At 46.1% G+C, this 21,794-nt stretch overlaps 1 protein-coding gene across 5 annotated transcripts in view; it reads left to right on the top strand.

Moving 5' to 3' along the window:
- The window catches only part of LOC306922202 (neuronal acetylcholine receptor subunit beta-2-like), a 35,861-nt gene that overhangs the window by 10,598 nt on the left and 3,469 nt on the right, over nucleotides 1-21,794 (top strand). For 3 of the 5 annotated variants that reach the window (XM_079499604.1, XM_079499603.1, XM_079499600.1), the window contains exons 4-9: nucleotides 2,405-2,514; nucleotides 8,448-8,681; nucleotides 9,941-10,233; nucleotides 11,330-11,709; nucleotides 13,134-13,277; nucleotides 20,243-20,388. In XM_079499604.1, the coding sequence (XP_079355730.1) occupies nucleotides 2,405-2,514; nucleotides 8,448-8,681; nucleotides 9,941-10,233; nucleotides 11,330-11,709; nucleotides 13,134-13,277; nucleotides 20,243-20,388 (1,307 nt within the window). The remainder of the gene's footprint in view (nucleotides 1-2,404; nucleotides 2,515-8,447; nucleotides 8,682-9,940; nucleotides 10,234-11,329; nucleotides 11,710-13,133; nucleotides 13,278-20,242; nucleotides 20,389-21,794) is intronic. The other 2 variants (XM_079499601.1, XM_079499602.1) reach the window with 2 other exon arrangements.

Raw genomic sequence — 21,794 nt, 5'->3', positions numbered from 1 at the left:
ACATTCATCCGTTTTAGTGCTGGGAAATATGTGGAATTGTCCAATGTGATGGATTTACAGAAAAGTGGCAAATTATAAGGAAAAACGACGACAACAACAGCATAAAGGCATTCACCATTCTCTTGGTTTACGCCAGACATTCGTCCACTTAGTGGGGGGCATGGTGAAGGATGACTCATATCACCTTTTTCCCCATATCTCTGTAGAGCAGCTCCATTGGCTTTTGCACCACTGCACTCTAAATGTGCGTTTGTCTTTGTAATGAGGGGGTTTATGCACTGCCACCATACTAATAGCATCCCTCTCTCTGTACATGTCCACAGAATGTTCTTACTCACACTGTTCACTGCCACCATGCTAATAGCATCCCTCTCTCTGTACATGTCCACAGAATGTTCTTACTCACACTGTTCACTGCCACCATACTAATAGCATCCCTCTCTCTGTACATGTCCACAGAATGTTCTTACTCACACTGTTCACTGCCACCATGCTAATAGCATCCCTCTCTCTGTACATGTCCACAGAATGTTCTTACTCACACTGTTCACTGCCACCATGCTAATAGCATCCCTCTCTCTGTACATGTCCACAGAATGTTCTTACTCACAGTCTGTTCACTGCCACTATGCTAATAGCATCCCTCTCTCTGTACATGTCCACTGTCAGAATGTTTCTTACTCACACAGTCTGTTCACGTCAGACACTGACATTCCCATGCAGTCACCTACAGTAAATGGTAAATGGTGCATTTATATAGCGCCTTTATCCAAGGCGCTTTACATAGATTGTGCATTACATTCACCCATTCACACACCGATTGCAGCGGAAGCCATGCAAGGTACCAACCAGCACATCAGGAGCAATTTGGGGTTCAGTGTCTTGTCCAAGGACACTTCGACATGTAGACAGGAGGAGCCGGGATTCGAACTGCCGACCCATGGATCATTGGACGACCAGCTCTACCTCTTGAGCCACAGTCGCCCCTTACAGTGATGTAAACTAAGTATAACTACATTGTACTCAGGACGGGAACCACTTTGGCCACTTTTGGCTGGAACAACATATTTTCAGATGGGGATCCGCAGCCAAATACAGATAATTCTGGGGGTCCTTGAGTTTACATGAAAAAGGTTGAGCACCACTGTAGAAACATAGGTTTTTCAGAAAAAGTAATGGGCCCCAGGTCTAAATGGGTTAAGTACAATTGCGAGGTATTTGTACTTTGGACTTCAACGACTGTTCCTATACCATGTTGAAACAGATTGAAGCTGCTGCCATCCACGACGTCCCAATAATGAACCCTCTTTACAAAATGGAGGTCATAGCTGGGTCTGCTCAGCATTTATATGCAGTGCGCTAACTGTAGCAGACGCATTTGTTTCTCCACTCGGTCATTCTGTTTTTTTCTTTAATTTCTCACCATTTGTATTTCAAACAAATGTACAAAAACAGTCACCAAAATCGTCTCCTCTCTATCTCACTGTTCTGCTTTCCTTTTAACCTATAGCCTACTGTATATTCTTCAACAGTCTGTTTGCACATATTTTATACTAGTATAAAATCGTCTCCTCTCTATCTCACTGTTCTGCTTTCCTTTTAACCTATAGCCTACTGTATATTCTTCAACAGTCTGTTTGCACATATTTTATACTAGTACACACATACACATTAACACGTGTTATACACAGAATCATATAGTTATGTTGTGACACGTGGTCAACTTGTAGATCGGATGATTATCATTAGTTGTGGCTAAATGAACATCAGTGTATTCATGCTCTGTCGAAAATAGCAAACCTACAAGCTCTCACTTGTCTGCTATTTCCGACGCACGATACCGGTGTGCGGTGGAGCAGTGTTGATTTCGGTGACTAATATTATGACAAAGAAATGTTTGTCGACTACCCTTTTTCACTGAAATGGAAACTAAATGAAAACTAAGCTATGATGACTGAAGCGAAGACTAAATATATTGACAATTTCGTCAACAAGTAAAAACTATAGACTAAGATGTTAGGAAGGGACTAGTGGACAAGAGATCTTGTGTAAGTCATTTTACACTTGCATGCTGAAAATAGCAGATCTACAAGCTCACGTGTGAGCTTGTAGATCTGCTATTTTGTAAAATCAACCATTATGGCGGCACGAAAATACATTTTTGTCGACTAAATCAACTGTAGATTTAGTCGACTATTAAAAATCTTATGATATTTCGTAGACTAAAACTGTAGACTAACACTAAAACATCCCAGGTGACTAAAATGTGACTGAAACTAAATGAAAACTATTCAAGAGACTATGACTAAAACTAAAATCTAATTTTGCTGACAATCAATCAACATGTGACGGAGTATATGATTTAAGCTGCAGGAACTGAGTATGTGAACACTTATCTCTCCAGGAGTGGTTTGACTACAGGCTGAGGTGGGACCCAGACAAGTATGAAGGCATCGAAAAACTACGAATCCCATCCAAACACATCTGGCTTCCTGATATAGTGCTCTACAATAAGTAGGTTTGTGTGTGCGTGCTTCTGTGTGTCTGTGTGTCAATAATAGAACCATGAAGTCTTCGGTCAGGGGATCTTAGTATAATCTGATCGACAGGAGGAATTTACGTAAACGTTTATGTAAACGTAAAAGGTTTTTTCTGTTTTTTGATATTTGTTTCTGAACAAATATCAAATATTGGTTAATTTTTCTAATATTCTAGCCCACAAAAGAAATCAGGACAATGCTTCAATTTTCGGACCACGTCCATGGTATTTTGGCATAACCTGATCAACAGTCGGAATTGAATTTAAAAAAACACCTTTTTTCTGTTTTTTATGTTTGTTTCTGAATTAGGAAAACAGGTTAGTTTTCCTAATTTTCTAGCCCACAAAAGAAATCAGGACAATGCGTCAATTTTCACCTCAGTAGAATGGTCTTCTCTGGCTCTTAGAAGGAAACAACATGCTTGTCTTAACTGACAAACACCAGGCCCTAAACCTTCCCTCTTCTGAGGGGAACTGGTTAAGTAATCAATTGGCAGGTGTGGGATTGCCATGGCAATCAATTGGTTCAGGCAGAGGCTGGACATTGCACAGGTGAGGGGACTTGGCCTCATTAGGTCCACTGGCAGAGCCTGACCAGAGTGCATGCCACCGACTCAAGGCTGGGCACTGCACTCCCTGTTGTGGTGTGGAACGCTTGTGTCAAATTTGAAGTCGGTGGGGCAACCGGTTGTCGAGTTACGTGCATTACATGTAACCATACACACACACGCTCACATACACACAGAGATGTGGTGCATTTATAGTTAGATAACAATAATAAAGGTGAAAGCTGCAAAAATATCTGGAAAAACAATATATTATTTGTGTGTGCGTGCGTGCGTGCGTGCGTGCGTGCGTGCGTGCGTGCGTGCACCACACAATGGGTCCCGACCCACTGTGTGGAAGCCAGTGCTGTAGCCTACAGTATTAATGCAGTGGTTTGGAAGCCAGTGCTACAGCATTAATGCTGTAGCCTACAGTATTAATGCAGTGGAAGCCAGTGCTGTAGCCTACAGTATTAATGCAGTGGAAGCCAGTGCTGTAGCCTACAGTATTAATGCTGTAGCCTACATTATTAATGCAGTGGAAGCCAGTGCTGTAGCCTACAGTATTAATGCTGTAGCCTACATTATTAATGCAGTGGAAGCCAGTGCTGTAGCCTACAGTATTAATGCTGTAGCCTACATTATTAATGCAGTGGAAGCCAGTGCTGTAGCCTACAGTATTAATGCAGTGGAAGCCAGTGCTGTAGCCTACAGTATTAATGCAGTGGAAGCCAGTGCTGTAGCCTACAGTATTAATGCAGTGGAAGCCAGTGCTGTAGCCTACATTATTAATGCAGTGGAAGCCAGTGCTGTAGCCTACAGTATTAATGCTGTAGCCTACATTATTAGTGCAGTGGAAGCCAGTGCTGTAGCCTACAGTATTAATGCTGTAGCCTACAGTATTAATGCAGTGGAAGCCAGTGCTGTAGCCTACAGTATTAATGCAGTGGAAGCCAGTGCTGTAGCCTACAGTATTAATGCAGTGGAAGCCAGTGCTGTAGCCTACAGTATTAATGCAGTGGAAGCCAGTGCTGTAGCCTACAGTATTAATGCAGTGGTTTGGAAGCCAGTGCTGTAGCCTACATTATTAATGCAGTGGAAGCCAGTGCTGTAGCCTACAGTATTAATGCTGTAGCCTACATTATTAATGCAGTGGAAGCCAGTGCTGTAGCCTACAGTATTAATGCTGTAGCCTACAGTATTAATGCAGTGGAAGCCAGTGCTGTAGCCTACAGTATTAATGCTGTAGCCTACATTATTAATGCAGTGGAAGCCAGTGCTGTAGCCTACATTATTAATGCAGTGGAAGCCAGTGCTGTAGCCTACAGTATTAATGCTGTAGCCTAAATTATTAATGCAGTGGAAGCCAGTGCTGTAGCCTACAGTATTAATGCTGTAGCCTACATTATTAATGCAGTGGAAGCCAGTGCTGTAGCCTACAGTATTAATGCAGTGGAAGCCAGTGCTGTAGCCTACAGTATTAATGCAGTGGAAGCCAGTGCTGTAGCCTACAGTATTAATGCAGTGGAAGCCAGTGCTGTAGCCTACATTATTAATGCAGTGGAAGCCAGTGCTGTAGCCTACAGTATTAATGCTGTAGCCTACATTATTAATGCAGTGGAAGCCAGTGCTGTAGCCTACAGTATTAATGCAGTGGAAGCCAGTGCTGTAGCCTACAGTATTAATGCAGTGGAAGCCAGTGCTGTAGCCTACAGTATTAATGCAGTGGAAGCCAGTGCTGTAGCCTACAGTATTAATGCAGTGGAAGCCAGTGCTGTAGCCTACAGTATTAATGCAGTGGAAGCCAGTGCTGTAGCCTACATTATTAATGCAGTTGAAGCCAGTGCTGTAGCCTACAGTATTAATGCTGTAGCCTACATTATTAATGCAGTGGAAGCCAGTGCTGTAGCCTACAGTATTAATGCAGTGGAAGCCAGTGCTGTAGCCTACAGTATTAATGCAGTGGAAGCCAGTGCTGTAGCCTACAGTATTAATGCAGTGGAAGCCAGTGCTGTAGCCTACAGTATTAATGCAGTGGAAGCCAGTGCTGTAGCCTACAGTATTAATGCAGTGGAAGCCAGTGCTGTAGCCTACATTATTAATGCAGTGGTTTGGAAGCCAGTGCTGTAGCCTACATTATTAATGCAGTGGTTTGGAAGCCAGTGCTGTAGCCTACATTATTAATGCAGTGGTTTGGAAGCCAGTGCTGTAGCCTACAGTATTAATGCAGTGGAAGCCAGTGCTGTAGCCTACAGTATTAATGCAGTGGAAGCCAGTGCTGTAGCCTACAGTATTAATGCTGTAGCCTACAGTATTAATGCAGTGGTTCCAGTGCTGTAGCCTACAGTATTAATGCAGTGGAAGCCAGTGCTGTAGCCTACAGTATTAATGCAGTGGAAGCCAGTGCTGTAGCCTACAGTATTAATGCAGTGGAAGCCAGTGCTGTAGCCTACAGTATTAATGCAGTGGAAGCCAGTGCTGTAGCCTACAGTATTAATGCAGTGGAAGCCAGTGCTGTAGCCTACAGTATTAATGCAGTGGAAGCCAGTGCTGTAGCCTACAGTATTAATGCAGTGGAAGCCAGTGCTGTAGCCTACAGTATTAATGCTGTAGCCTACAGTATTAATGCAGTGGAAGCCAGTGCTGTAGCCTACAGTATTAATGCAGTGGAAGCCAGTGCTGTAGCCTACAGTATTAATGCAGTGGAAGCCAGTGCTGTAGCCTACAGTATTAATGCAGTGGAAGCCAGTGCTGTAGCCTACAGTATTAATGCAGTGGAAGCCAGTGCTGTAGCCTACAGTATTAATTCAGTGTAAGCCAGTGCTGTAGCCTACAGTATTAATGCAGTGGAAGCCAGTGCTGTAGCCTACATTATTAATGCAGTGGAAGCCAGTGCTGTAGCCTACAGTATTAATGCAGTGGAAGCCAGTGCTGTAGCCTACATTATTAATGCAGTGGAAGCCAGTGCTGTAGCCTACAGTATTAATGCAGTGGAAGCCAGTGCTGTAGCCTACAGTATTAATGCAGTGGAAGCCAGTGCTGTAGCCTACAGTATTAATGCAGTGGAAGCCAGTGCTGTATCCTACAGTATTAATGCAGTGGAAGCCAGTGCTGTATCCTACAGTATTAATGCAGTGGAAGCCAGTGCTGTATCCTACAGTATTAATGCAGTGGAAGCCAGTGCTGTAGCCTACAGTATTAATGCAGTGGAAGCCAGTGCTGTAGCCTACAGTATTAATGCTGTAGCCTACAGTATTAATGCAGTGGTTCCAGTGCTGTAGCCTACAGTATTAATGCAGTGGAAGCCAGTGCTGTAGCCTACAGTATTAATGCAGTGGAAGCCAGTGCTGTAGCCTACAGTATTAATGCAGTGGAAGCCAGTGCTGTAGCCTACAGTATTAATGCAGTGGAAGCCAGTGCTGTAGCCTACAGTATTAATGCAGTGGAAGCCAGTGCTGTAGCCTACAGTATTAATGCTGTAGCCTACAGTATTAATGCAGTGGAAGCCAGTGCTGTAGCCTACAGTATTAATGCAGTGGAAGCCAGTGCTGTAGCCTACAGTATTAATGCAGTGGAAGCCAGTGCTGTAGCCTACAGTATTAATGCAGTGGAAGCCAGTGCTGTAGCCTACAGTATTAATGCAGTGGAAGCCAGTGCTGTAGCCTACAGTATTAATGCAGTGGAAGCCAGTGCTGTAGCCTACAGTATTAATGCAGTGGAAGCCAGTGCTGTAGCCTACATTATTAATGCAGTGGAAGCCAGTGCTGTAGCCTACAGTATTAATGCAGTGGAAGCCAGTGCTGTAGCCTACATTATTAATGCAGTGGAAGCCAGTGCTGTAGCCTACAGTATTAATGCAGTGGAAGCCAGTGCTGTAGCCTACAGTATTAATGCAGTGGAAGCCAGTGCTGTAGCCTACAGTATTAATGCAGTGGAAGCCAGTGCTGTAGCCTACAGTATTAATGCAGTGGAAGCCAGTGCTGTATCCTACATTATTAATGCAGTGGAAGCCAGTGCTGTAGCCTACAGTATTAATGCAGTGGAAGCCAGTGCTGTAGCCTACAGTATTAATGCAGTGGAAGCCAGTGCTGTAGCCTACATTATTAATGCAGTGGAAGCCAGTGCTGTAGCCTACAGTATTAATGCAGTGGAAGCCAGTGCTGTAGCCTACATTATTAATGCAGTGGAAGCCAGTGCTGTAGCCTACAGTATTAATGCAGTGGAAGCCAGTGCTGTAGCCTACAGTATTAATGCAGTGGAAGCCAGTGCTGTAGCCTACAGTATTAATGCAGTGGAAGCCAGTGCTGTAGCCTACAGTATTAATGCAGTGGAAGCCAGTGCTGTATCCTACAGTATTAATGCAGTGGAAGCCAGTGCTGTATCCTACAGTATTAATGCAGTGGAAGCCAGTGCTGTATCCTACAGTATTAATGCAGTGGAAGCCAGTGCTGTAGCCTACAGTATTAATGCAGTGGAAGCCAGTGCTGTAGCCTACAGTATTAATGCAGTGGAAGCCAGTGATGTAGCCTACAGTATTAATGCAGTGGTTCCAGTGCTGTAGCCTACAGTATTAATGCAGTGGAAGCCAGTGCTGTAGCCTACAGTATTAATGCAGTGGAAGCCAGTGATGTAGCCTACAGTATTAATGCAGTGGAAGCCAGTGATGTAGCCTACAGTATTAATGCAGTGGAAGCCAGTGCTGTAGCCTACAGTATTAATGCAGTGGAAGCCAGTGCTGTAGCCTACAGTATTAATGCTGTAGCCTACATTATTAATGCAGTGGAAGCCAGTGCTGTAGCCTACAGTATTAATGCAGTGGAAGCCAGTGCTGTAGCCTACAGTATTAATGCTGTAGCCTACATTATTAATGCAGTGGAAGCCAGTGCTGTAGCCTACATTATTAATGCAGTGGAAGCCAGTGCTGTAGCCTACAGTATTAATGCAGTGGAAGCCAGTGCTGTAGCCTACAGTATTAATGCAGTGGTTTTCAACCTTTTTTTCATATCGAGACCCATTATTTATTCTGCATTTGAGACACGGACCAACCATTTGATGAGATTTAGCCTCTCAGACCCAAAACCTACAAAATAACAATTCTTATACATTCTCTGCTTGTGTAAGACTTCTTGTAAATTAAGTAATGCCAGATGTTTAACAATAATTTAACTCTCAAGAGTTAAAGATCTATAAGGGTCCATTTGGTTACCAACTCTCCGTCATTTAGCTGCATGGGGACCACCTGGATCCCCCTCAAGGACCACTGGTTGAAAACCACTGAGTTCATGTAATTCATGTGTCTCCCCCCCTACACACACACACACGCACACACGCACACGCACTAACACGCACTAACACACACACAGTGCAGACGGCGTGTACGAGGTGTCCTTCTACTGCAACGCGGTGGTCTCCAACACGGGCCACATCTTCTGGCTCCCGCCGGCCATCTACAAGTCGGCGTGCGCCATCGAGGTGCAGAACTTCCCCTTCGACCAGCAGAACTGCACGCTCAAGTTCCGCTCCTGGACCTACGACCACACCGAGCTCGACCTCAGCCTCACCAGCGACTACGCCAGTCGCGACGACTTCACGCCCAGGTTAGAATAGTTTAGTCTGTATGTATATGTCTGAGCATGTTTTTTCACCACCAAGTGTCACTGTTGCGCAGCCTAACACACACGCACATACGGGGGACCCCGAAATATTTGGGGGGTCCCGAAATTATCAAAAATAAATACATAATAATAATACAAAATTGGCAACTCAATGGTTGGAAAATGGAAATTTAGAGTTTACTTAGTCGTAGTACCGCTTCCTTAATGATTATATCTGGTTTCAGTATTTATTTATGATGAATTTTCTCTATTATTAATGTTATTGTAGGGGTCAATTTGTATTGGGGGTGGGGAGGGGGGGAGGGGCGGGGGTCGCGAGACATGGCCAAAGCATTTTCGGGGGGTCCCTATGCAGCCCAAAACGTTGAGCATCACTCAGTTCAGACGGTTCAGATTTTTCATTATAGTTTCGTTTTAGTGGCGTGGCGGTGGCTAGTGGCTGGATGGCAACCGCAAGGTTGCCAGTTCGAACCCGGGCTCGCCCAGAGTTAGTGTCCTTTAGCAAGACACTGAACCCCTAATAGGCCTATCTCACAGAATTTCCCCGCCCCCTTAATACGCCCCCTTTCCGCGTTAGTGGTGATAACGTGACGTCACTCCATAGACACTACATGTTAACAGAGGTAATTTAAGAAGTCTACAACTTTTGTTTTCTCAAGGTAAGGTTTGTTCTATCTGTTTGAGCTGATTTACCATCTTGTTTGCTTCATAATAATATTGGTCTGTCACATTTTTACATTAGGAAATGTACTTAGATTCTCCAGAGAAAAAAACGTGTAAATGCTAATGTTAAATGACACCACTATCTACCGGAAGGGGGCGTGGAAAGGGGGCTGTGAGATAGGCCTATTGCTCCCGATGTGCTGGTTGGTGCCTTGCATGGTTTCTTCCCCCATCGGTGTATGAATGTGTGTGTGAATGGGTGAATGTAATGCACAATCTATGTAAAGCGCCTTGGATGAAGGCGCTATATAAAAGCACCATTTAGTTAGTTTTTTTTTTCAAGTTTTTGTTTGATTTTAGAGCGGGTTTGTTTGTTTTTATTTCGTTTTGATTTAGTTTTAGTTTAGTTTTTGATTAGTTGTAGTGTTAGTTTCTTCTTGCCCTTTTCAACCCTGCACCTGATGAATAAGTTAGGTGCAGGATTAGTGTCATAATAACCGTTGCTTCACACCCCCCCCCCCCCCCCCCCACCCCCCCCCCCCCCCCCCCACCCCCCCCCCCCCCCCCCCCCCACGCAGCGGCGAGTGGGACATCGTGTTGCTCCCGGCGCGCAAGAACGAGGACCCCGACGACATCACCTACCTGGACATCACGTACGACTTCGTCATCAAGCGGAAGCCGCTGTTCTACACCATCAACCTCATCATCCCCTGCGTGCTCATCACGTCGCTGGCCATGATGGTCTTCTACCTGCCGTCCAACTGCGGCGAGAAGATGACGCTGAGCATCTCGGTGCTGCTGGCGCTCACCGTGTTCCTGCTGCTCATATCCAAGATCGTGCCGCCCACGTCCCTGGCCGTGCCGCTTATAGGTTAGTCCAGGGGTGGGGCAACTGTGACGATGGAGAGGGCCACTGTATATTACACACTATAGAGCGTCGCAGTCCCGCCCCTTACCATGGACCAGGAAATGATTCTCAAACAAAATGTTTGGGTCCGAACAAATAATTAGAAAGAAGAAAAAAACGGCAGGTTACAACACTTTTTTTGTTGTTTTTCTTCTTTGTAATTATTTGTTTGGTCCAAAATATTGTTTGTGTTGTCATGAGTTGTCACGACTCGAGTTGGCTTTGTCCGCGGCGTAACCGTCTTTAAATAAATACTTTTGGAAATGTCTATGGGAAAAATGCATTGGGATTCATTTCCTGGTCCATGGTAGGGGGCGGGACTGCGACGCTCTATAGTGGTCCTCACTAGAGGGCCACTATCCCATTATTCAGAATGTTCCATTTACACTTTTCAAATGTATAAAAATCGTTTGAAAATAGCCGATCTACGAGCTTGTGGATTGGCTATTTTCAAATGGCCGAATTGTATATAGGGGCTCAAGTGGTTAGTGTATGTTTTGTTATAGTGATCAAAATCTACAACGTAACTATAGTTTTCAAATAAATGTAGTGGAGTAAAAGTACAATATTTGCCTCTGAAATGTAGCGTGGAGTAGAAGTAAAAGTATTACAAAAGTATATACAAATACCTCAAAATTTTACTTAATACTTTCCCCGCCGGAAAACGTAACCTACGTTAATCATTAGTCTCGGCAAGCGCCAATAAATGTAAGTTACGTTTATTCAGTTATATAAATGTTTTGATCCGATCTAGTCGAAAGGCTACTCACATTAGCTTCAGGTGGATATCTGTTGTTATTAACCATAACACTGGACTGCGTCATCTTGATTTGCGTGTGTACCCACGCGCGCACGCTTTCAGTCGCTTTTATCTCCAATTCTCCGTCCCAGGTGGAATTTCTTGTCAAAACAGTGCTTATTGCACGGAGCATAGCGGTCCCTGTAATGGCGCCATTCTGGGCGCCATTACAGGGACCAGGATGTAGGATGTAGAAGACATTTTTAGAATCTGATCTCAGGTCAAAATGGGTTAACCCTCCCCTTCTCCTGTCTTCTCCAGGGAAGTACCTGATGTTCACCATGGTGCTCGTCACCTTCTCCATCGTGACCAGCGTGTGCGTGCTCAACGTGCACCACCGCTCGCCGTCCACGCACCGCATGCCCGACTGGGTGAAGCGGCTCTTCCTGGTGAGCCTCCCGGCCTTCCTCCTCATGAAGCGCCCGGGCTCCTCCAACAACGTCCGCGAGAAACTCCGCCGGAAGTACGCGGGAACGTCCCGCAACAACGCCAGCGACGGGAACCCCGCGGGCAGCAGCGGCGCCCGGGGCGGCGGCGGCGGCCTAGAAAGGAAGTATTCCGAGATCAAACTGGGCAGCATCCGGACGGACGCCGACTCCTTCTACGTGAACGACGAGTCGGCCCGCAGGTGCGGCTGGAAGGTGGGCTGTGGTGTTTGATTGATTGATTGAATAGTTTATTAGACAGAATGTATAAACAGCAACAAGAGTACAATCAAACAATTCAGGCCCTGTGCGAAGTCGTTGTGTGATACACCTGTGTTTGATTGATTGATTGAATACTTTATTGGCAGAAATGTAATCAGTACAGGATATAGTCAAACACTGGGATCACCGAACAATGGGATCACCGAAAAAAGTCCTTGTTTCCATTCAGGTCCTGGGTATTCGATTCATAATCATGACATAAAAAATAACAACAAAATCAAATCATCATAAAAGGTTGGGGAACAACGAAGGGGTTTATAAGGAGGGGGGGGGGAGTCACTAGACTAAGGGGGGTGAGGGTGGGGGGGGGGGGGGGATCATTTCCTCTCCCTTTGGCATGCTGAAAGGTGGATTTTCAGGCCTGTTTTAAAGGATGCCAGGGATTTGCATTTTTTGAGGGAGGGAGTCAGGGCATTCCACACTTTGGTGGCAGTGCTGTAGAAGGTGAATTTGCCCATGTTTGTTTTGAAAGTGGGTGGTACCAGATTGTTGTTCTCATATTGTAGTAGCTGCTATTTTTGAAAAATCGTGAAAATGTGGTGCAAATCTTGTATATTCTACTGTATATTCTTTCAGAGCGAACGTTTTTAACACAAATCTTTGCTTCTGGTTCTGGGGGGGTCCCTGGAACAACATGTTTTCAAATGGGGGTCGGTGGCCAATTACATATATCTTTGGGGGTCCTTGACATGAAAATGTCAGGATTTAGTAGCAATTTGTAGAATTTTGATTATCATTAAAAAAAATGCATTACCCATTTCAGCCCTATACATTTTTGCCATTTGAAAATAGCTCATCATTGTGAACTTGTAGATCGGCTACTTTCAAAAGACATTTGAAAACTTGAAATCGGACATTCTGCATTATGAGTACTTTCTACTTTTGGTACTTAAAGGGGCATTCCACTCATTTTCAACATTTTACTATGTCATTAATATACCTTAGAGCTGTTGTGTGGAAATAATAAAAAAGTCCCCCCATTCTGTGTGTCCTAGAACTAGAGGTCTGAAAAATATCATTAACATGGTGAAACACATCTTGATGATGTCATCAAGATGTGTTTCACCATGTTAATGATTTTTTCCATAATTACAGTTCTAGGAAACACTTTTTATTATTTCCACACAACAGCTCTAAGGTATATTAATGAAATAGTAAAATGTTGAAAATGGGTGGTTTCCCCTTTAATAAAAACATTTGGTGTCAACACATTTTGACACCAATACTTTCGTATTTTTACTCAAGTAAATTTCGAATTCCGGACTTTTACTTGTAACGGAGTAGGTCTACAATGCAGTATTGACGCTTTTACTTAAAGTAAAACATTTGACACTTTTTCTTCCCCCACCACTGGGAAGGTGGGCGACATTCCCGACGCGGGCGGGGGGATCCCGGACTTCCGGAGGCGCGTGGCCGTGCAGTGGGACGCGGACCTGGAGGAGGCTGTGGACGGAGTGCGATACATCGCCGAGCACATGCAGACGGAAGACGACGACGAAGGGGTGAGTGAGGAGGGACGGAAATGGACATGCTGGAAATACAGTGAGGAGGATTGGCTGGAAGCAGGGATGGATGAGCTGTGGATTTTTTAACTAGTGGGGCTATGTTGCTTTGCACGTGCACACGCTCAATCTATAATCCATCCATCCATCCAGAAAGGAAAGACAGAGTGCAAGGAATAATGATGGAACTATGGAAGGAAGACAGGATGAAATGAAGGAAGGTAGAAGGAAATGCTTGCGGGGGGAGAAAGGGTGAGGACGGTCAATCTGACCGAAAAAGTGCAGTAATAGTAGGTATAAGCATGTCTAAAATCACATTTACAAAACGTTTCAGATGGAAAAAAAAAACGAACATTTAGAAAAAGTCATGCAAGGGGAACTTTCTCAGGACTTCATGGGCAAAGAAAATCCACTTCAAAATTTCAAAATCGGTCAGAAAGACCGCTCCGACGTGCTAGTGTTAATGGATCGAAGGAAGGAAGGAAGGAAGGAAGGAAGGAAGGAAGGAAGGAAGGAAAGGAAAGGAAAGGAAAGGAAAGGAAAGGAAAGGAAAGTATCCATGTGGGGCCGATATAAAATGAGTTGAGGGAGCTAGATAAGGATATAGCTGTGAGCGGGAATGAAGAATGTAGGACAAAAGAGGTTATCAGAGAGAGAGAGAGAGAGAGAGAGAGAGATGGGAAGAATGGTGAAGTCCATCCCTTACTTAAAGAGGTTATCAGAGAGAGAGAGAGAGAGAGAGAGAGAGAGAGAGAGAGAGATGGGAAGAATGGTGAAGTCCATCCCTTACTTATTAAATGATCCATATCTGCTGTCTTTCTGTCTCTGCCTTCATCTCTTTCTGTCAATCATCTCTTCTCCTCTGAAAACACCATGCAGGATCCTCCTTCTGTAAACACCATGCAGGATCCTCCTTCTGTAAACACCATGCAGTATCCTCCTTCTGTAAACAACACCATGCAGGATCCTCCTTCTGTAAACACCATGTAGGATCCTCCTTCTGTAAACAACACCATGCAGGATCCTCCTTCTGTAAACACCATGCAGGATCCTCCTTCTGTAAACACCATGCAGGATCCTCCTTCTGTAAACAACACCATGCAGGATCCTCCTTCTGTAAACAACACCATGCAGGATCCTCCTTCTGTAAACACCATGCAGGATCCTCCTTCTGTAAACAACACCATGCAGGATCCTCCTTCTGTAAACACCATGCAGGATCCTCCTTCTGTAAACACCATGCAGTATCCTCCTTCTGTAAACAACACCATGCAGGATCCTCCTTCTGTAAACAACACCATGCAGGATCCTCCTTCTGTAAACACCATGCAGGATCCTCCTTCTGTAAACACCATGCAGTATCCTCCTTCTGTAAACAACACCATGCAGGATCCTCCTTCTGTAAACACCATGCAGGATCCTCCTTCTGTAAACACCATGTAGGATCCTCCTTCTGTAAACACCACCATGCAGGATCCTCCTTCTGTAAACACCATGCAGGATCCTCCTTCTGTAAACACCATGCAGGATCCTCCTTCTGTAAACAACACCATGCAGGATCCTCCTTCTGTAAACACCATGCAGGATCCTCCTTCTGTAAACACCATGTAGGATCCTCCTTCTGTAAACACCACCATGCAGGATCCTCCTTCTGTAAACACCATGCAGGATCCTCCTTCTGTAAACACCATGCAGGATCCTCCTTCTGTAAACAACACCATGCAGGATCCTCCTTCTGTAAACACCATGCAGGATCCTCCTTCTGTAAACAACACCATGCAGGATCCTCCTTCTGTAAACAATACCATGCAGGATCCTCCTTCTGTAAACAACACCATGCAGGATCCTCCTTCTGTAAACACCATGCAGGATCCTCCTTCTGTAAACACCATGCAGGATCCTCCTTCTGTAAACAACACCATGCAGGATCCTCCTTCTGTAAACAATACCATGCAGGATCCTCCTTCTGTAAACAACACCATGCAGGATCCTCCTTCTGTAAACACCATGCAGGATCCTCCTTCTGTAAACACCATGCAGGATCCTCCTTCTGTAAACACCATGTAGGATCCTCCTTCTGTAAACACCACCATGCAGGATCCTCCTTCTGTAAACACCATGCAGGATCCTCCTTCTGTAAACACCATGCAGGATCCTCCTTCTGTAAACAATACCATGCAGGATCCTCCTTCTGTAAACAACACCATGCAGGATCCTCCTTCTGTAAACACCATGCAGGATCCTCCTTCTGTAAACAACACCATGCAGGATCCTCCTTCTGTAAACAATACCATGCAGGATCCTCCTTCTGTAAACACCATGCAGGATCCTCCTTCTGTAAACACCATGCAGGATCCTCCTTCTGTAAACAATACCATGGAGGATCCTCCTTCTGTAAACAACACCATGCAGGATCCTCCTTCTGTAAACAACACCATGCAGGATCCTCCTTCTGTAAACACCATGCAGGATCCTCCTTCTCTAAACAACACCATGCAGGATCCTCCTTCTGTAAACACCATGCAGGATCCTCCTTCTGTAAACAACACCATGCAGGATCCTCCTTCTGTAAACAACACCATGCAGGATCCTCCTTCTGTAAACAAATATTGTTCGGTGCAGAAAACACAGCAAATTTCAAATGCAGATTTGAAATGCTTTATTTAACTTCCACTAATTCCTTAATACTCAAGCTAAGGCTCATAATTGCATTCACATTTTCAGAATTAGAATTAAGTCTTATGTAATATTCAGATATTGTGTAAAAATAGTCATAGGCATACTGTCTCGACTGCAAGGCGTGTGCGTGTGCGTGCGTGCGCGCGTGCGTGCTGTTAGACTCGACAAACCGAATTCCTTCCAGAATATTATCCAACATTTTTTGTTTTATAAGTGCGTGTGTGCGTGTGCGCATGCATGTCCTTGCTGTTTGACTCAGCAAACCTAATTCCTTCCAGAATTATCCAACAATTTTCGTTTTATAATTCATCTCACATTGTCTTACTTGACAGCCAAAATAGCAGGCCTCTTAACATCCCAAATTGTTTGATCAAATGAACGAAATCACTTGAATCACGAAGTAAGGATTATTCTACGCGCAGACTTCGTGACTGTGTCTAGTGACTCCCTGCATGGCCTGTGGCAAGAATGCTAATAAACGGCTTTGTCAGTGATGTTCAATGTCCATGCACAATTTCATTTGTAACGACTCACTGAGTCATGAGGGTGGTTATTTTAAATAAGGCAAAGGTGTTTAATGCCAAAAGTTTTATTCCAGCATGGTTTGAGTGGCATAAGTGAAAGACAATAGTAAATGTGAAGTGCTACAAAGTGCTAGTACCGTGAGCAGGGCTAGTACCGTCAGCAGGGCTAGTACCGTCAGCAGGGCTAGTACCGTCAGCAGGGCTAGTACCGTCAGCAGGGCTAGTACCGTGAGCAGGGCTAGTACCGTGAGCAGGGCTAGTACCGTGAGCAGGGCTGCAGGAACCTAAAGCGAAGTGCTAGTACGAAGGCAGCCCAGGTGCTCATCCAGGCTCTCGTCATCTCCCGCCTGGACTACTGCAACTCCCTCCTTGCTGGTGCTCCGGCATCTGCCATCAGACCTCTGGAGCTTGTTCAGAAAGCTGCGGCTCGTCTGGTGTTCAACCGCCCCAAGTTCTCCCACACAACCATCCTTCTCCGTTCTCTACACTGGCTCCCCGTAGCGGCCCGCATCCAGTTCAAAACCCTGGTGTTAGCCTATAGGGCAGTGAAAGGAACAGCTCCTTCCTATCTCCGGGCTATGGTCGATGCCTACACCCCTGCCCGACCACTTCGGTCTGCCACCTCGGGGCGACTGATTGCCTCGTCACTCAAGGGTCCTTCTGGCCGATCCACACGGTCACGACTCTTTTCTGTTCTGGCCCCACAGTGGTGGAATGAACTCCCCACTGATGTTAGGACAGCAGAGTCACTGCCCATATTTCGCCGCAGGTTGAAAACCCACCTCTTCAGGAAACACTACCCTTCCTCTCTGCCTGACCTACTTGTTGTTAACTAGTTGTACGAACGCTTGTTTTCTATTGTTGTATTGTTTATTGGATCTTGTTTAGTCGATACACTTAATTGTTTTAGCTCATGCTCATTTGATTTAGCTATTTTGTCTCATCTGGTTAAGGAAATAGGTAGCTGATATATTGCACTTTTACCTTAGCGCTAGGTATACTCTTGGTTGCTTGTTTTTGCAGAAAATGCACTAAAAACTTCTGGTGATTAGTAGTTTTTGTTCCCTACCTATGTTGAATACACTTATTGTAAGTCGCTTTGGATAAAAGCGTCTGCTAAATGACTGTAATGTAATGTAATGTAATGTAATGTAGTACCGTGAGCAGGGCTGCAGTACCGTGAGCAGGGCTGCAGTACCGTGAGCAGGGCTAGTACCGTGAGCAGGGCTGCAGGAACCTAAAGGAACCTAGTACCGTGAGCAGGGCTGCAGGAACCTAAAGGAACCTAGTACCGTGAGCAGGGCTGCAGTACCGTGAGCAGGGCTGCAGTACCGTGAGCAGGGCTGCAGTACCGTGAGCAGGGCTGTACCGTGAGCAGGGCTGCCGGAACCTAAAGCAAAGAAAGAAATCAAAATATCCTAACACTTTATCCTAACAAAAACCCCTCCCGAATCTGACTACCTAACTGTTAAAAAAACCTACCTGTCTGTCTACTCTACTCTTTAACCTAACGCAAAACAAAAATACAATGTGAGGAGCCTGCTTAACTTAGCCTGGAACTCACCTATGCTTTTTATGGCATAGGCAGCTCCCGGCAGGATCCGCCGGGAGAAACTATGCGCAGCTGCGTGACATGAGACTAATTACTTAGAGCGACAGAGAGAGAGAGGAGTGTGCGTGTGTGTGTCAATTTAACAAAGGTGCAGACGATCAGAAATCAGCAGAGAGTGAGAGATGTTTGCGCTACTCTATGCCGAATTGAAGTGGACTCGGACCCAGACTTTTTTTTTCTCCCTGAAAAAAAAAAACGTCTGGGTTTCCGAGGCTATGCTTAACTATACCTAGTGAAAATATACTATAGAAAAATACCTACTATACTACCTGCCCTGGATAATGAACACAATAAGCACTTTAACCAATTCCATGCCGCTACCATAGGCGGGATCGTGAGGCCCACCTCGTGATAGCCAAAAAAAGGTACCAATAATCCATCCATCCATCCATCCATCTTCAACCGCTTATCCGTAGTCGGGTCGCGGGGGCAACAGCTCCACCAGAGTGCTCCAGACTTCCCTCTCCAGAGCAACATTAGTGACTTCCTCCTGGGGGATTCTGAGACGTTCCAAGGCCAGTGAGTCGATGTGTTTCCTCCAACTGCGCCTTGGTCTGCCCCGGGGTCTCCTCCCAGTGGGACGTGCGTCGAGGACCTCCCTAGGGAGGCGCCCGAGAGGCATCCTAACCAGATGCCCGAACCACCTCAGCTGACTCCTTTCCAGGCGAAGGAGCAGCGGTTCTACTCCGAGTCTCTCTCATGTGACTGAATATCTTTTTAAATGTTTTAATATATTTAAAATCTCGTGTTTCTAGTGGATGGCCCAGATGGTAGCTTTCCTCGAGATATCTCGTGGATGGCTTGGATTGGGATAACTCATAGACCGCCACTAAAACCCCCAGGCGCTGTCGGCTATTGCCACCATATTGGCACTCTATTTCACTTGGAAAACAAGACCGTTTCGGGTCCCCCAAAAACAGTTAGCGAGAATCGGCTATAGCTAATGTGCTCATCGTCTATTTATCTATAATATAACTAGAGAACGGATTGAGGAGCGATAGCCCCGCCCCCCGCTATTCACTTCAATGGAAGTTGCTCAGTGGCGTTTTGAAGCCACGGCGAATCGACGAAGTCTTCCGGGTACTAGGCCTACCCCTCGAGCGTTGATATGATTGGTTGGCTCCTATCATAGTACCCCTCGAGCGTTGATATGATTGGTTGGCTCCTATCATAGTACCCCTCGAGGGTTGATATGATTGGTTGGCTCCTATCATAGTACCCCTCGAGCGTTGATATGATTGGTTGGCTCCTATCATAGTACCCCTCGAGCGTTGATATGATTGGTTGGCTCCTATCATAGTACCCCTCGAGGGTTGATATGATTGGTTGGCTCCTATCATAGTACCCCTCGAGCGTTGATATGATTGGTTGGCTCCTATCATAGTACCCCTCGAGCGTTGATATGATTGGTTGGCTCCTATCATAGTACCCCTCGAGGGTTGATATGATTGGTTGGCTCCTATCATAGTACCCCTCGAGGGTTGATATGATTGGTTGGCTCCTATCATAGTACCCCTCGAGGGTTGATATGATTGGTTGGCTCCTATCATAGTACCCCTCGAGGGTTGATATGATTGGTTGGCTCCTATCATAGTACCCCTCGAGGGTTGATATGATTGGTTGGCTCCTATCATAGTACCCCTCGAGGGTTGATATGATTGGTTGGCTCCTATCATAGTATCCCTCGTGCTGTTCTTGTGTAACAGTACCTCTACGTCATTCATAAATGTAACCTGGGCCTGCAGTACCACTTTTCACCAGTAGGGACGGCGGCTTCAACATAGCCCAGCCATTCTGCAGGCTTAGGGGCTGCTGATCTTTATAGTTGTGGATTGGATTGGGGGGGTCAAATCAACTAATCAAATGATTCCAGATCACGGCTGCAGCTCACCGCTGCTTGGCTGCGGCTTACCGCTCCAAGAGATGGGTCAAATGCGGAGAACAAATTTCACTGCGGTAACATGTGTGACAAATTGTACGACTTTGACTTTGACTTTGTTTTTCTCTGAATTACGGCTCAGATTGATCTGGATTGAACAACGCGCCGATGTTAAGCGGCTCAATACTAAATCGTTGTTGTTAAAATATGATTGCTTCTGAAGAATCCTAACATTCTGACGTCTACATGTAACCTCTCTCTGGGTGTTCAGATCATAGAGGACTGGAAGTACGTGGCCATGGTGATCGACCGCCTGTTCCTGTGGATCTTCATCCTGGTGTGTGTGACGGGAACGCTGGGCCTGTTCATGCAGCCGCTCTTCCAGAGCTACAACACGCCCACTGTCGACGACACTGAGTGAGTCAGTCACGCCCCCCATACCCCACTACACTAGGTGCTGTTGAGCGGTGCTCGCACGCCCTATATACCCCACTCCACTAGGTGCTGTTGAGCGGTGCTCGCACGCCCTATATACCCCACTACACACGTGGGCAACTGGCGGCCCGGGGGCCACATGCGGCCCCCACCTTCACTTAACACATTCAGGCCTGACGTCGAAAGAAAAAGAAAAAGTTTTCTAAATCATGACAATTTTCTGAAAGATTTGAGGCACATTTTAACGATTTTTCAAAAATAGCAGACCTACAAGCTCGTAGCGCGCCACTCGGTGGCGCGCTATGAGCTTGTAGATCTGCTATTTTTCAATAGCTAAATTATAACATAATGTATGTAACCACCAAAAAGGGGTTCCCGCTCAACATGGGTTAATGTGGCCCTCAGGTTAATATCAGATTATACTGACATATAACATGACCCGCTTTAATTACTTCAGTCTATATTAGTAGCTTTAGTATTCAAATGTTATTGACTATAGGTGCTGTTGAGTTGATGCTCGAACGCCCCGTATACCCCACCAGGTGCTGTTGAGTTGATGCTCGCACGCCCCATATACCCCACCAGGTGCTGTTGAGTTGATGCTCGCACGCCCCATATACCCCACTAGGTGCTGTTGAGTTGATGCTCGCACGCCCCGTATACCCCACCAGGTGCTGTTGAGTTGATGCTCGCACGCCCCGTATACCCCACTAGGTGCTGTTGAGTTGATGCTGGAACGCCCCGTATACCCCACTAGGTGCTGTTGAGTTGATGCTCGCACGCCCCGTATACCCCACCAGGTGCTGTTGAGTTGATGCTCGCACGCCCCCCACCAGGTGCTGTTGAGTGATGCTCGCACGCCCCCCACTAGGTGCTGTTGAGTGATGCTCGCACGCCCCCCCACCAGGTGCTGTTGAGTGATGCTCGCACGCCCCCCACCAGGTGCTGTTGAGTGATGCTCGCACGCCCCCCACCAGGTGCTGTTGAGTGATGCTCGCACGCCCCCCACTAGGTGCTGTTGAGTGATGCTCGCACGCCCCCCACCAGGTGCTGTTGAGTGATGCTCGCACGCCCCCCACTAGGTGCTGTTGAGTGATGCTCGCACGCCCCCCACTAGGTGCTGTTGAGTGATGCTCGCACGCCCCCCCACCAGGTGCTGTTGAGTGATGCTCGCACGCCCCCCACCAGGTGCTGTTGAGTGATGCTCGCACGCCCCCCACTAGGTGCTGTTGAGTGATGCTCGCACGCCCCCCACCAGGTGCTGTTGAGTGATGCTCGCACGCCCCCCACCAGGTGCTGTTGAGTGATGCTCGCACGCCCCCCACTAGGTGCTGTTGAGTGATGCTCGCACGCCCCCCACTAGGTGCTGTTGAGTGATGCTCGCACGC

This window comes from Electrona antarctica (assembly GCF_951216825.1).
Source record: "Electrona antarctica genome assembly, chromosome: 4".
Taxonomy (NCBI): Eukaryota; Metazoa; Chordata; class Actinopteri; order Myctophiformes; family Myctophidae; genus Electrona; species Electrona antarctica.
This window is presented reverse-complemented; position numbering and strand designations above follow the sequence as displayed.